General features: G+C 38.5%; 1 protein-coding gene across 1 annotated transcript in view; it reads left to right on the top strand.

Moving 5' to 3' along the window:
- The window catches only part of MESR6 (misexpression suppressor of ras 6), a 524,406-nt gene that overhangs the window by 308,389 nt on the left and 202,096 nt on the right, over positions 1–13,921 (top strand). The window contains exon 5 of the mRNA XM_069136504.1: positions 2,341–2,459. Coding sequence (XP_068992605.1) covers positions 2,341–2,459 — 119 coding nt within the window. The remainder of the gene's footprint in view (positions 1–2,340; positions 2,460–13,921) is intronic.

Raw genomic sequence — 13,921 nt, 5'->3', positions numbered from 1 at the left:
TGAAATTGTAAACCACAGCCTGAAATAAAATGGTTAAAATTTGATGGATTACTTCGATTTCGTTCAGCGATGAATTACTTTGTTGGGAAAACGATTTACGGTGTTGCTTCGTGGTTTCGAGAATATATTGTTCGTTATTTTGGCGAGAAAACTTGTTCTTCAATGTCCGACTGATTGAAAGACGCTGTTTTTATCGCGTTGCAGGTGTCGATGAATATTCAATTTTTCAATATTGCACGGATATTCATTTGGTTAAAAAACGGCGATGTTAAATATCATGTTGAGAAAAAAAATCTGTTACGGTTAATTTATGAAAACGAGGTTTTCTAACAAAATATAATCCATCGTCGAGGAAAATCGAATGATTCTACTCTATTTTTACGTGTTTTGATGCGTTCTAAAACGAAACGTCGATATCTTAGATCTTTGTAACAATTGCAATATAAATAATATTTATTTGATTATTATAAAAATGATTCTTAGCCAACGAATTAATAAAATTGATAAATTTTCGATAGTTAACCGTGATCCGTGATCTTATGTTTAATGCAATTTAATTTAAGGGTGAGAAATATTGAAATGGCCTCATTATACATTCACTTTTAAGTACCTGACAAACGATGAAGAAATAAGCTACCGCATTACTGATTAAGATTTTTCATCAAGTCAGGCTGCAAACAAGGAGCGTGCAATTTACTTTCGGATTTTACCAGTCTGACCGGATATTTCTTGAGCGGTTCTTCATCGCAGCAAAATTACTTCCCGCAGCACACGTACGAAAACAATTTCACTCGAACTGTGTCGAATTTTTTGAAATTCAATAAACTTTCGCGTATTTGATGTACAGTTTCGTAAATTGTTATTTAATTCAACGTAATATCTTGTTCACCGGTTTTATGTAACACTAATAGATCAGTTTCTAGTTTCAGAAGTATGACTTATTAACTGTTGAATTGAAAAAATTTTTCGAATCAGATTATTTTGAGGAAAAATTCATTTTTTTTTTATATTGAAAAAGCTGGTCTCTGTACATTTTCTGTAATCAATCGAAAAACTCGGATTACACTGAACAAATTTTCACTTCAGATTGAACGAAGAGATTTGTAAAGAATATTTGGATGTAAGTGAATCAAAAAACTTATATCCGGTTACCTTGATCGTATGATTTTTTTTTATACCAAACGCGCAGAGTATCCTTCCGATCAAAAAGAAACATTCTTATTTACGAAATTCGTTCGATAATCTGAATTAAACGGTAACAGAAAATTTCACAATTGAAAAGTCAATGTATCAATTCCGTTATTGGAACATATTCCGAAATTATTCACGAATTCAAGTATTTTAGTATTTTTTGTATCTAATAGATGTTTTTTTTTCAATCTAAGGTATCATCAATTTCTACTGCAATATAATAATAACTGATGTTAGAAATTTTGAAACTGTGTAGAGTGACACAAAATTCGAATAGTATTGTGAAAGTCTCCGAAATCCGTTCAAACAAAATTCCGAGTCGCGATAAAAAGTATTAAGATCTTGATTCCACAATCAGAATAGCTAAGACGTGAAATTTCGAAAAACCGATAAATATAATGGAATAAAAACTGGCAGATTAATCGCGTTCTCATGTTCCCGATACCGTTAAATTATAATGTCACAATTTTGACAGCCTTAACCCTTACACTTGAATTATTTTCACGTATGAAAGGTCTCAGTCTCAACCTTATTTATTATATTATTTATTATAAAAAAAAAAAAATCGTACATACTTCGCGCATCCGGAAAAGCTTTTCTAAAATCTCTGATTACAGCTGAAAAACCTGTGTTCCATTCAATTATTACTATTTCACATTATCGTTACGTACATTCTAGAGATTTCAAATTGCCAACGGCTATTTTTGACGAGTGATTCATCAGAAGTGTAAAAATTGAATACTACGTCTGCAAAAAATGAAAGTTTCCAAGCTTACTCAATCGCACAATTTTGATTTCAGTTTCTTGCAAAATGAATATCACAGCTAATATCTATTGATCGGCCACATTCCGTAAAAACATAAAAATCGAATCAGCATCACCGGATTCTTATTACTTTGGCCGTTGCAAGTGTAAAACCTCATCTGAAATTGTTGACATCTGAACCGTGTGCTCCAATTTTCTCTGATTCGGTGCTACTCGTATGTTGTTTCGTTAGTGTTCACATCCACTGGCCCGAATGACGTTGCTGAAGATTTATAAAATGATCGTTTCTCTTCAATAACATTTCTTTCCATCGACGCGGCCCATTTGTTCTAAACAAGAATCTTCCAACGCTCTATCAATAAATAACCGATCATTTTTCCGCAGCTCCTGAAGGAGGCTGTTGCAGCGAGAGACGAGCAGCTCAACGAACTCAAGGCGCTCTTCGATCATCTCCAGGAGCACCGGAGTCTACGAGAATACGAAAGAACCGGCAACACTCGTCGGTGAGTAGAACCAAATAAAGGACAGTGAATTTGGGCGGTCCGCAGTGTCGCGATCCCCGATAAATCGTGATCAAAATCGTAGTTGTGTAAGTGGGATACACGTGCCCGATGTCGCCGAGATTTTCTCCGACTGCGAATCTCCTTGGAGATTTCCTCCAAGAGTACCAGCAGCAGCAGCAGCGGCGGAAACCCGCAAGAAGAAGCCAAGAAGGAGAATCAATCGAAGCGATTTAAAATTGATTAGGAAGACGCGACCGCGTTTCCGTCTGTGTCTGATGTAGACTTCTCTCCCTGAACATCTGTGTGACTATCTGTGTTTCTCTGCCTACCTTTTTTCACCGAGGATAGACTGCCTCGTTCGAGGATTTCAGACGAGGGAAGCCCGACTCGGCTGGTAACTTAATTTCTCGTATTGCCTATAGCTTTTGTGCCAGCGACTCTCTCCTTGAACTCTATTTACCGATCGGTACAAATCGCACGTTAAACATGTCGGTTGATCGGTAGCCGATGTTCTCACATGTGGCACGCATGCGTACTGTGTGTTTCGCACATTGTTGACCATTCTCTGTAATTCTCATGCTTCTATTTGTCGAAATTTCAAAACACAAAATGCGTAGGCCCGTATTCATAGTCAGTTCTTAAATTTAAGCACGGTCTTCAGACCCTGAAGTCCTATCTCAAGTCATGGTAAACGAGGACTTAAGACCGTGCTTAAATTTAAGAACTGACTATGAATACGGGCCTAATTGTGGTAAGGAAGTGTTGATCGTTTCTTGACGTTTATTCGCCCGGATAAATGTTTGAACATTTCTGCTAAGCAGAACAAAAAAGATGATCTTGAGGTGCCTGTTTTGTCATTCAATTCTATGCGGTGTCTCGATTCTATCTTGCAATGATCGATCAAATCCATCGTAGAACCTCAGCGGTTTGTACGTAACGGAAGTCGGTATGCGTACCATTGTTATCTTGCAGATGTCTTTTCAAATGACAATCAATTATATGCACAATCATTATCAGTATAGCGTATTAGTGGAAGAAAATAAACAATCGTCATATCTTGCAAGTTTACGTGCATAGCGATCGTACACACCATAGAATTGTAATGAATAATTAAGATTGTTGGTATGATTGAACATATGTTCAAAGTGATCATACAATTACTTCCGTTGCCCGATGCTTAAATTTCTTTTCGTTTTTTTTTTTTTTTTTTGGGGATACGTATCATTTCTTAACGACATATTGTAAAAGACGATGGTCTTAAAATTCACCAAAATAAGCCGGTATATTTTAGTAGTCGCCTCAGAAATTCAGTATGACATGGTATTAGATTGGCATCAGAAACTATTGGACTGAAATAAAATGGTGTCAGATTGGCATCGGGTGATATTAGAACCACATTAGACATTGTTCGATTGACATTGGATAGTGTGAGGTTGATATCAGATAATTTAAGACTGACATCGGAAAAATATTGATATCACATTGACATCAAATAGTGTTGGAGTGAAATTAATTAGCGTTGACTTGACATTGAACAACTGAAGATTGATATCACACAGTGTCAGATCGGCCTTGGCTAATCTTGGAATGACATCAGGTTGACATCAAATAACGTCAGATTGACATCAGATAGTGTTAAATCGACGCGAGATGCCGTCGTATGGATATCGGGCAGCGTTAGATTGACACGTGGTATTTTTCTCACAGTGTATAACCCTTGTACATCCAATGGCAAGTGTCAAGCTTCTTCACAGTTCGAACAAAGTATAAATTTCATAACATGCAACTTGCAGTCCATAAATGTACACATCACTCGCCGGGCGATTAATTTTCCGTCTAATACCGGCAGATAATGATAATAATAACGATGGTTATCAGCCAGCCAGTGTTCACAAGGCGTGTAATATCCGTACGCCGTTAATTTGTAACTACCCATGGGTATATTATTTACAGCTGCAGCGTAAAATGCAATAATTATGCGTACGGTGCAGGTTACGGTTAGTTCAGGCTCTATCACCCTTTAGTTTAAGGATATAATAATTGCCAATTGGATCGAGCGTCCTTCCCCATCGCTCCGCGAACAAACCCCGCGAATACGCGCGCGTGTAAGTATATATTCGTAGACATACCTTGTAGCGTATTAGTAGGTGCTTAAGCTCAGCAGATTAGTGATCAACGGGGATAACCGGCCACGCAATTTGTGCGGCATATGGTCGCTGGCCGAGCTACCAGCTATATTTAACGTCTACACGTTGCCGTGTCTGCGTCTGGGAATTGGCGTGCACCGTGCGTCTAATCTTATTGCTACGGATGCGAAACCGTGGAGAATTTTAAGCCTCTGCTAAACTCGAAAACTAGGACCATGCCAAATTGGCTAACTTGTGAATTGCCGCAACCACTTTTCAGGCTTCAGCTGTCGATCCGTTTCCATGAAAACACTTTGGTTTGTGATCCGTCGTCCGTATTGGCGACGAAGTATAATATCGAATTTGACATTTTTGGAGACGGTTTAAACGGCAGTCTGACTTCGGTGGAATTTTTAAAGTTGTTCTTACAGATGTGCAGATGCGTTCTGCGTGATTCTGAATCTGGGATTGATGCTGCGGAATTAGAAATGGCCGGTGGAAAATCGTCAGCGTTTTTAACGAAATTACGATACGTTACGGTTTGTTGATTCGAGTTGCCGTACTGTATCTATGGATTCTGGATCGCAAATATTTTATACCGGATTCAGAATCGTCGATAAACAAAACCTGCAAAATTACCAAAAAATAACCTGAAATATACGATGAACGAAATTGAATTATCAATGCGATGTTCGTGTCAGAAACAATCGTGTCTTTCTTTTCAAAATTACTTTTTACGTTGCGTTTGGAGATATCTCAACAGATTGATTTATTCAAATTTTCTAACAGAATGTTATTTTGTAGATCTAATCTTCGTATTTCTGTGCAACTCCACTCTGCAGAGATGCTTCGATGCTGAATTTATATTTATTCAAACTTTGGTAGTTAGAACATTATGTTCTGTACAAACGATTATGTTCAATGTTTCATGTAATATATATTTTACAGAATCGCTCTGTCTAGGATGTCAATTTCGTAGATCTGCCATTTTTGGAATAAAATTTACGTCCAACAAATATAGGCACACCTACTCATGGTTCATTCTTTTTAATAACCTTACTCTGTAAAACAGATTTCTGTAAAACCGTTCAATTCTCAATATTTTTTTTAGAACTACTTTGTGTAGGATTTTCATTTCCAGAATAAAAATTCTTGTGAAAAGCTCCTTCAAGATATTCTCCGAGGGACCTTCAGTCTGTAGAACACTTTTCTCTAGAATCAGAGGCTTCGTAATGTTTTCTGTAGAATAATTTTGTGTAAAAATTGTTTAATTCCGTATAACTGGCGCATGTAAAACAAAATTTCCGTAGAAAAGCTCGTTTTGAATATTCTCCTCAGGCCTTATATATGTGGAGAAAAACTTCTTGCAGAACCGGAGGCTTTACAATATCTTCTGTAGAATTGGTTTATGTAAAATGTTCACTTCCGTGGTAGCAGAAGCCTGATAACGTTTTCGGTAGAATTAATTTGAGTAGAATATTCAATTCTGCAGACCTGACGTACTCATAATAAAATTCCAACAGAAAATAAAGCTCATCAAAACAAATTGAGCTTGTTTTAATTTATGTTCTGCCGAATAAAAAAATTCAATGGTTGAAACAGGTAATGCAATTTGACGTTACACAAATCTTTTGCATTTACTGAACATTAGAGTTATTCTAGCACACCAAATAAATGTATTCTACGAATGATGTCATTTATAATTCCGTTGATTCCAAATTTTGTGGGACTTACCAAATATCTAATGGGTCAAACCCCGAAAAATTATTATTGTACATGTAGAAGTATAAATCGAACACGTGCCACTAGTTTTTGCTTACTTATAATCAATATCAATTTCCATGACTCGAAACTTGGTATTGTACTCTTCCTTCAGTTATAATAGGTCTGACGACAAGTTTGTCTTACGTTATCCGCATCTGACTTCCTGGCTGACTATTCGGTTTTATAACCATCTCTGAAGCTACTTCCGTAGCGAGAAAGTTCACCGCCTAATGGCCGTTTATAGTACTAGTCAACTGATCGTGAGGTTTACAATGAATATATTCTCCACTTGTTTCAAAGCATCAAGTGTTTCTTTTACTTCGTAATCAAATTAGTGCAATTGTTTCAACCAGTTACGCAAAAGAAGCTCCGGTTGAATCAACAAAGTATGGCATTCGGTCGACGTGATTTGTTTGTCGGCTAGATTCGCGTACTTATTTTATTTGAAGTACCCAATTGTTTCTGTCAACAAACATGCGACTTGCCGGAACAGTAAATGAACTTCAAATGAAATGATAAATATTTGACTCAATTTCAGAAACAGATGGAAAGGTTCACTCGAATCAATACTTCGTTCGATCGCGACAAGAAAGGCTTGCGTTGGTCAAGGAAATCGCTTGACTAAATCGTTTTGACAAACTGACTCGAAGTCCTCGTATTCGGAACAGACAAGGGATAGTAGATTGAAGCGAATGGGTTGCAACAAAATCTATTTTGTCAGATCAACAATTTCCTTCACTCCATGCGGAAGCCACGAGTTAGTCCCTCTTGATAAAATTGAACACGGATCACATACAGTGTCTAGTCGGCGAAAACAATTTCCAAAGGTACGAGGCGAAAATTTATCCACCGGCAAACGGGAGTTACAAAGTTCGATGTGACTGGTACAGTGTGAGCGGATAAGTGGATAACGATATCGAGTACTCGAATATCCGTGCAAGTCTCAAGGTTGTGGCAACTTACCGTCCGCAGTAATAACGTCGGTATTAACCCGGCGAACGGGCGCACAAACCGGTAGCAAAAAAATTCTATTTAATTATCGGTAATTATGCGCGCACTTAGACAGGTAATTGGGATTTATGATCATCGCGATAATCCGCAAGAGGTGCAGAGCCTCTCGAGTCGATGCGATGCGCGGGTGCTCGGTTGTTTAATTGTTATTTACGCCACCGGATCACGCCATCGCGCCGTGGGCGGCTAACCGAGCCGAGCTTGCGGCTTGCGGCTTGCGGCTTGCGGCTTCGGGATGGATTTATTCAGCTAATTTGCGACAATTATCACTGACGCACCGACACGCACTCCCCCGAATTACAGCCGCGTGCACGTATATCCGGCTGTGCGCGCAATCTCACTCTCGCTTTCACTCTCGCTCGAAATCGAACGAGCACAAAACTTTTCTCTCTTGTTTCTTCCTCCGACGATCGCGAATCTCCGCAATTGTTATGCGGGAAACCCCGAGTGATTTATTTGTTTGGGTTGCACGCCTACATCGCCAGCTTATACGTTTATTATACACGCAGTGCATAAGTTGTCAGACGTTGCGCTAATCGCGAAGGAGAGGGGAGAAAACAGGGAAGTTTATAGAGCGAATGAAAGGGGCTATCCGGTTGAGAAAGTAAGCAAATTTAGGGAATTTATATCCCCGCTACCAATCGCTCGATTCGACTGGGATTTATTTTCTTCAAAAGTACGCGAATTGGGCGTCGTTTGCAAATTTTTATTTTTTTTTTTTTGTCTTCATCAAAATCAATTTATACGAAGCATTGTTATCGACAGTAGTGTCAATTATTTTACTCCGTGACGTGTTTTGCAAACGGATCACAAAAACGGCTCAATTGATTTACTTTAAATTTGGATGCAGCATTGTTGAATGGTTTATATTCTTCACCGGCACCGGAATTTTTCTTAAAATAAAATGGTGATTATTCGAGAGTGAAATTTGAATAACGATACGTTTGATTCTATTAACAAAGAAAAAATCTGCCGGTTACTAAAGTGATAAAATACCTGAAATAACTCGGATCGATATGAAAATGAAAACCAGTACTTCGTTACATTTCCTAAATGAACATTTGTGATATTTATTGATTTGAGCGTCTACAAATATCGAAACTGTAGAAACGGTGCATCGAAAAACGTTGTAGCATGTATAGAATATTCCTGAAAAATACATGAAAAATCATTTTATCAAGACAAGTGAATTTTACGACACGAAAATTTGAGGAAATCTTTCATTCGATCTGATAAAGAAATATGACGTACAATAACATTGAATGCTGAGTTAGATGTTAGTTTCTTAAAACGCAATGACGTATTGCAATATTGTTGTTTCAAGTTGTTCTCAATTCTCCGTTACAGAAATTCAACTGACTCGCCCCAGTTGCATAAATTCGTTTCAAAATGACTCGATTTTACGTGCAACGCGACTGGCGTTCTTCAAAAAAGAAAAATCGTAGAGTCATTTAAGTGACACGTTTCGAGCATGAATGATTACCACATTTTTCTGCTTTCGGATCTGACTGCAGTAGGTATAAATCTAGGAATAGCGTCCTCGTCTTTTTCTCACGCTGTCGCATATCCATCGGTTATCGGAAAAGCGTCAACTGTAAAATTTCGAATTACGATAGATAAAACGCGTTGCACCTGCTCTTCTCGTCATACACGGCGCTCCGCGTTCCTGCAGCGCAACCCTTCGCGTTCCTCGGGATCAGGATCGTAAAACTCCTCGGCGTGTAGGATCCTCCGGGTAAGGGAGGCGCTCCTGGCCGGTAACCAGTTTCTCCCTGTTTCCCCGTCCTGATGGAATGAAAAAATCCAACCCGCATCCCGCGCCTTGATCCGGCTAGCTTTGACCAACCGGACACTGGCCCAACTATCATTTCCCACGACCCACCCGCGTCTCTGATACAGACGATTCGTGGCCATCTGCGCGGCCTCGACTAAGCTGGAAATTTTTAGAGGAAGTTTGGAAAATTATAATATTCGTGAACTACGAATATCTCTTTGGAAATACGAAAAACGAAAGTGTAACTAGAATTCTAAAGAAAGGCTTGATTATCTATTCTTTATTTCAAATCGTTTGTAAATATAATAGATTCGTTCGATGTCTCTCCGTGCGTGATGGTTCGCTTCGTTTAAAGAACTGTTTCGTACAATTTGACTTGACTTGTTTTTTTTTTAGTTGTGAATTAAATACTGCAATTTCTTTTATCGTAATCGAAATCGGTACAATGGTGGAAAATGAAGTATTGAACGGTGCCAACGTGATGAAAATAAAGTGTATCGTCATGGTCTTGGGCTCAATAATATTATAATGACTTCAACAAAAGTACAGTAATCGAGATACGGAAAATAAATGTTCCAAAAAGATGGAAACTTCCATCTTTAAATCTGTTATTGACAACATCCCTCATGTCTAATAGTAACAAATTTGAGCAAATTCGAATAGTACAAGCCAAGATTTCAACAATTTGAGAAAATCTTTTATGGTTGGAACGTTGAAAACGTCTAAACTCTGGTGTTTTTGGTCCGATTCTTAATTTTTTACCTCGTTTCACAAGTCGTTTGAAAAACACTCAAAAAATCTCATTCTACAGTACACTTGTAACGTGAAACTGTAAATGTTCACGAAAATCTTACGTAAATACATATTCATCCACTCTGGGAATAGCTAGTTTAAACACTTTTTCGGGTTGATCTCTAGAGATTTTTATGGTCAACGAAATAATCCCACAAACATTACAATCGGATCTCAAAAACACCAGATTTCCATCTATTTAACATTGTAACAATGAATCCTTTTCTCAAATTCTTGATATACTCGTTCGTGCTATTCGAATTTTCTCGAATTGATTTTCACCACACACTAGGAATGCTGTTTCATTCGCGTCCACCATAATTGACGCGATTGACATTTCCGGACATTTTGTTGACCAGTATTTTCCCGCTTTCCAACTATTGATTCAGACTGTGGGACCCATTCATCCTCCACCGCTGGTGCGGGTTGAACAAGTGAGTAAAGTTTATCCGGATTAAGGATATAAGGCGAAAGGGGTGGAGGATGATCGTTTGTTGTTTTTCAGTATCATTTAGTAAAGAGCTTTAGCCTGTGCGGACCGGCGGTATTTTCTGTGTCTCTCCTCTAGTCCCCGTATCGCGTTCTAGGATATAACTTCCTATTACCAATCGGAATCCGGCTGGCAAAGAAAAGGTGCATTAGGAGATTGTGTTCGACAGTTGTTTACGACTAGCTCGCTCTAACTTTTACCAATCCCTTCCTCAGCGCTGGTTCGAATTTTCTCCCTTCTCGTCTTCCGTCCCGGTTCTCTTTGCCAGCCCGAAAGCCGGATGCCGATGCCTCTTTATCGCGCAGACTGGAAACTCTCCCCGACACGATCCTTATACTCGCCTCCTTCCACTCCGATTCGTTTCGGTATTTACGCTTGTGTACGCCTCCGTTGCTCTGAACCACGACAAACTAGCAACCCTTTCAGTAATCTCGCTAGACTCTCGCGCATTCCGTTTTTGCCTACACCTTGTCGACACGGTCAGGAGTTGTCGCCAACTTTGTACGCGCGGATTCTTTATGCTCGGGACAACGTGACTACTCAGTTTTTTTTCCCCCGCTAAAAAACGTCGATCATAACTACCGCCGATCACCATTACGGTACAGTCGAATTAGATTTCAACGAATCTTTGTCCCTCTCTTGAATGTTCAATATAGTCACATTTCTTGACCCAAGAACTTCTGGGGGTTGCAAAAGTTTCGCGTGAAATCTCTTTTAACGTTCGTCCAATTATTTGTGCAAACAAAAAATGTCTGAAAGATTTCAAATGGAAATAATCGACTGGGATGAAAAAATTGTCCATTGAATTCTACAGAAACTGGTTTCTTGAAAATTAAGTATTCTTCGTGAATTGTAGGAAAATTATTTTATGAGAATAGAGCATTGCAATTTTGCACCAATACTGATGGAGTTTAGAAAATTATCGGCGTTGAATTCTATCACATATGTGATTTCTTACGTAGACAAATTATCAGAATCAATTAATTTTGCGAAATTAGGTTTCTTCCATCGTAGACACATAATTGGAGCCAGTGATGATGATTTCGATCTGACCATTATTTTCTCTAAAATCCCTTGCTACTAATTTTTATTCTAACGTTCAATTGGAACGCTACGGATTCATTAAATGCATTCTGTATCATCCGTGCTGATATATTTTTAGTATAAACAAAACCTTGCCCTTATTTATAAATGATACTTCTCTTCTTCAAGCCTATTCAAGACTTTTCTAGCAAAATCATACAGTTCACATATATTTATACGAAAAGTGGACTTGTGGCTAACTATAGATTGCACTAGAACCTAACCTCAAAATCCTTGAAAATTCATGTAATTTGACGCACCGGATAAAGTCTACGTCAAATAGAAAAAAGAGCTATGAATTACGTGCCCTGTAAAGTTTTTAATTACTTTCTATCGCTCATATAGTTCGTGTTGAAATTGGTCTTGTGTTTAATTAATACGGAAAACCGTTACTGACAATGGATCTCGTAGGGATAAAGATTCGAAGTATTTTTTTCCGAACCATTCCCAGCCGCTTCTATGATATTGAATAGATATTCTGATCGATGACTCTCCTTGACCTGACCCGAATAATTTTCCATTCACAAAAAGCGGGGAGAAACTAGAAACGAGTGATAAAACTTGTTTTGTGGAGGTTTGCTTTTATTACTTAGTTGGTTCGAAAGAAAATAAATTCTGTCCGAGCACACTTGAAGATTTCTCCAACCAAGGAGTCAATATTTTTCAGTTGATAAAGTCAACTCAACTGATAGGCTGATGAAACAAAATCAATCACTCGAAGATCCCAATGGTATATACGAAAAAATCACGACATGTAGAACTTGTGTCGTAGTGATGTAACTTTCAAAATACTGCACACATTATTATATAAGGAGGAGCTTCTCTGGTTACGGCATAACGAGTTTTCAATAGAATTTACTAGCAAACTAAGTCTTTCAAATTAATGGAACATTGACATGAACGTGTTTTCATTGAAATTAACCAACAATTTTTTTCGCTGATAATTTTTGCTTCAATTACACCAATGGTATGAGATCTCTGTAATATATTCTGGGCATGAGGTTATGTGCCCGATTACTGAGTCTTAACTATATTTCATACAATATTTCCGTGAAACATCGGTTCGATGTAAAATTTTAGGCGATATGATCGTTTGGATGTTGGGAAATATGGCCGGGCATCTAAGACCGATAAGTCATCATATGAATCACCAATTGAATAATTTGAAAAATATAACCTCAAAGCTCGTCTCGCAGTGAAATAAATAGACTCAAAATCTGTGCGATATTTATTCAGTCTTAGCTGATCAGAGCTCTATTCCTGACAATAGCATCAAAATTTTACAAAAAATTCCAAACCGCTTTACAGTATTAATAAAGGGAAAAAAAAGTCTATTCTCAAATCGGCCGTCCGACTTCGTGTTCAAAACACCTGGAGAGATGCGCATCACGAGTTGAATTTTCGGCGCCTGGAGGCTGACAGCCCGGGTTACGCTGGTGCGAGGCGGTGTAGTATTGACATAACGGGCAGGCTGAGCGTTGTTCTGTGTTTCCGGAGCAAACGGGTTGTCTAACTACTTGGTGCAACTCAATTTGAACTTCGGTGCCTTGGGGGTATGAAAACGGGGCGCTAGGCTACCGCGATCAGCGAGGCGTGTGATGGCCGTTCGTTCGATAGGCGCGCAGAGATCTCTCTGCATGCTTAAACACATTACACCAGCTATTAACCTATGCATGCGTGTATTACTCGGTAGGTATTTACGCTAGGTACCCCCGACTTCCTTAATACGCCTGTCGCGTGATGTGCGGTAACGCATTTACCCTGCTCTACCCACGCTTCCGGCACCGATTTATTCTCGCAAAATGTATAATTACGCAGGCTTGCAGTGGTGCTATAACATGTGCGGCTTCAACTATTATACGCTTGAAGGGTGTTCCATTTTTGTCCGTTAAAATGAGAATTTTTTTGCAATTGAAAACAGAATGAAACGGCGCAATCATTGATTTCCAAATTTTCAGCGTTTGTTTATTGATATTTTAGACGTTGAATAAACAAGATTGTCGATTATTATTATGGGAAATTTCGCGTATTGACCCTCCTCGTCCGTGATCCCGCGGGTCCGCTGGTCTGTAGGATATCTTCACTGCTGGTACTTTGAAAAAACACCAAATGGCATTTCAGTTCGTACCATCGTCCGATGAACCAGCAAAAAAATTTTTTTTTCTACGTAATGTTTGCTTGTCAATCTCAAAAGATCGATATTGCACAATGGCTATGGAGGGTCAGCAGGTAAAAATTTTCGTAAAAATAATTGACAATTTTGTGTTGAACACCTAAAATATCAATTAACGATGAAGTACGGTGAAAATTTGGTAATAATTTATTGCTCGGGTTCCTTTTTTTTTAAATTACAAAAAAACTCATTTCAACAGACAAAATGGGAAACCCTTCTGAAGGATGCGGTATTTTACATACAGGTGGA

Source organism: Neodiprion pinetum, chromosome 5, assembly GCF_021155775.2.
Source record: "Neodiprion pinetum isolate iyNeoPine1 chromosome 5, iyNeoPine1.2, whole genome shotgun sequence".
NCBI lineage: Eukaryota > Metazoa > Arthropoda > Insecta > Hymenoptera > Diprionidae > Neodiprion > Neodiprion pinetum.
The sequence above is the reverse complement of the archived record's forward strand: the minus strand, read 5'-3'. Positions and strand labels throughout refer to the sequence as shown.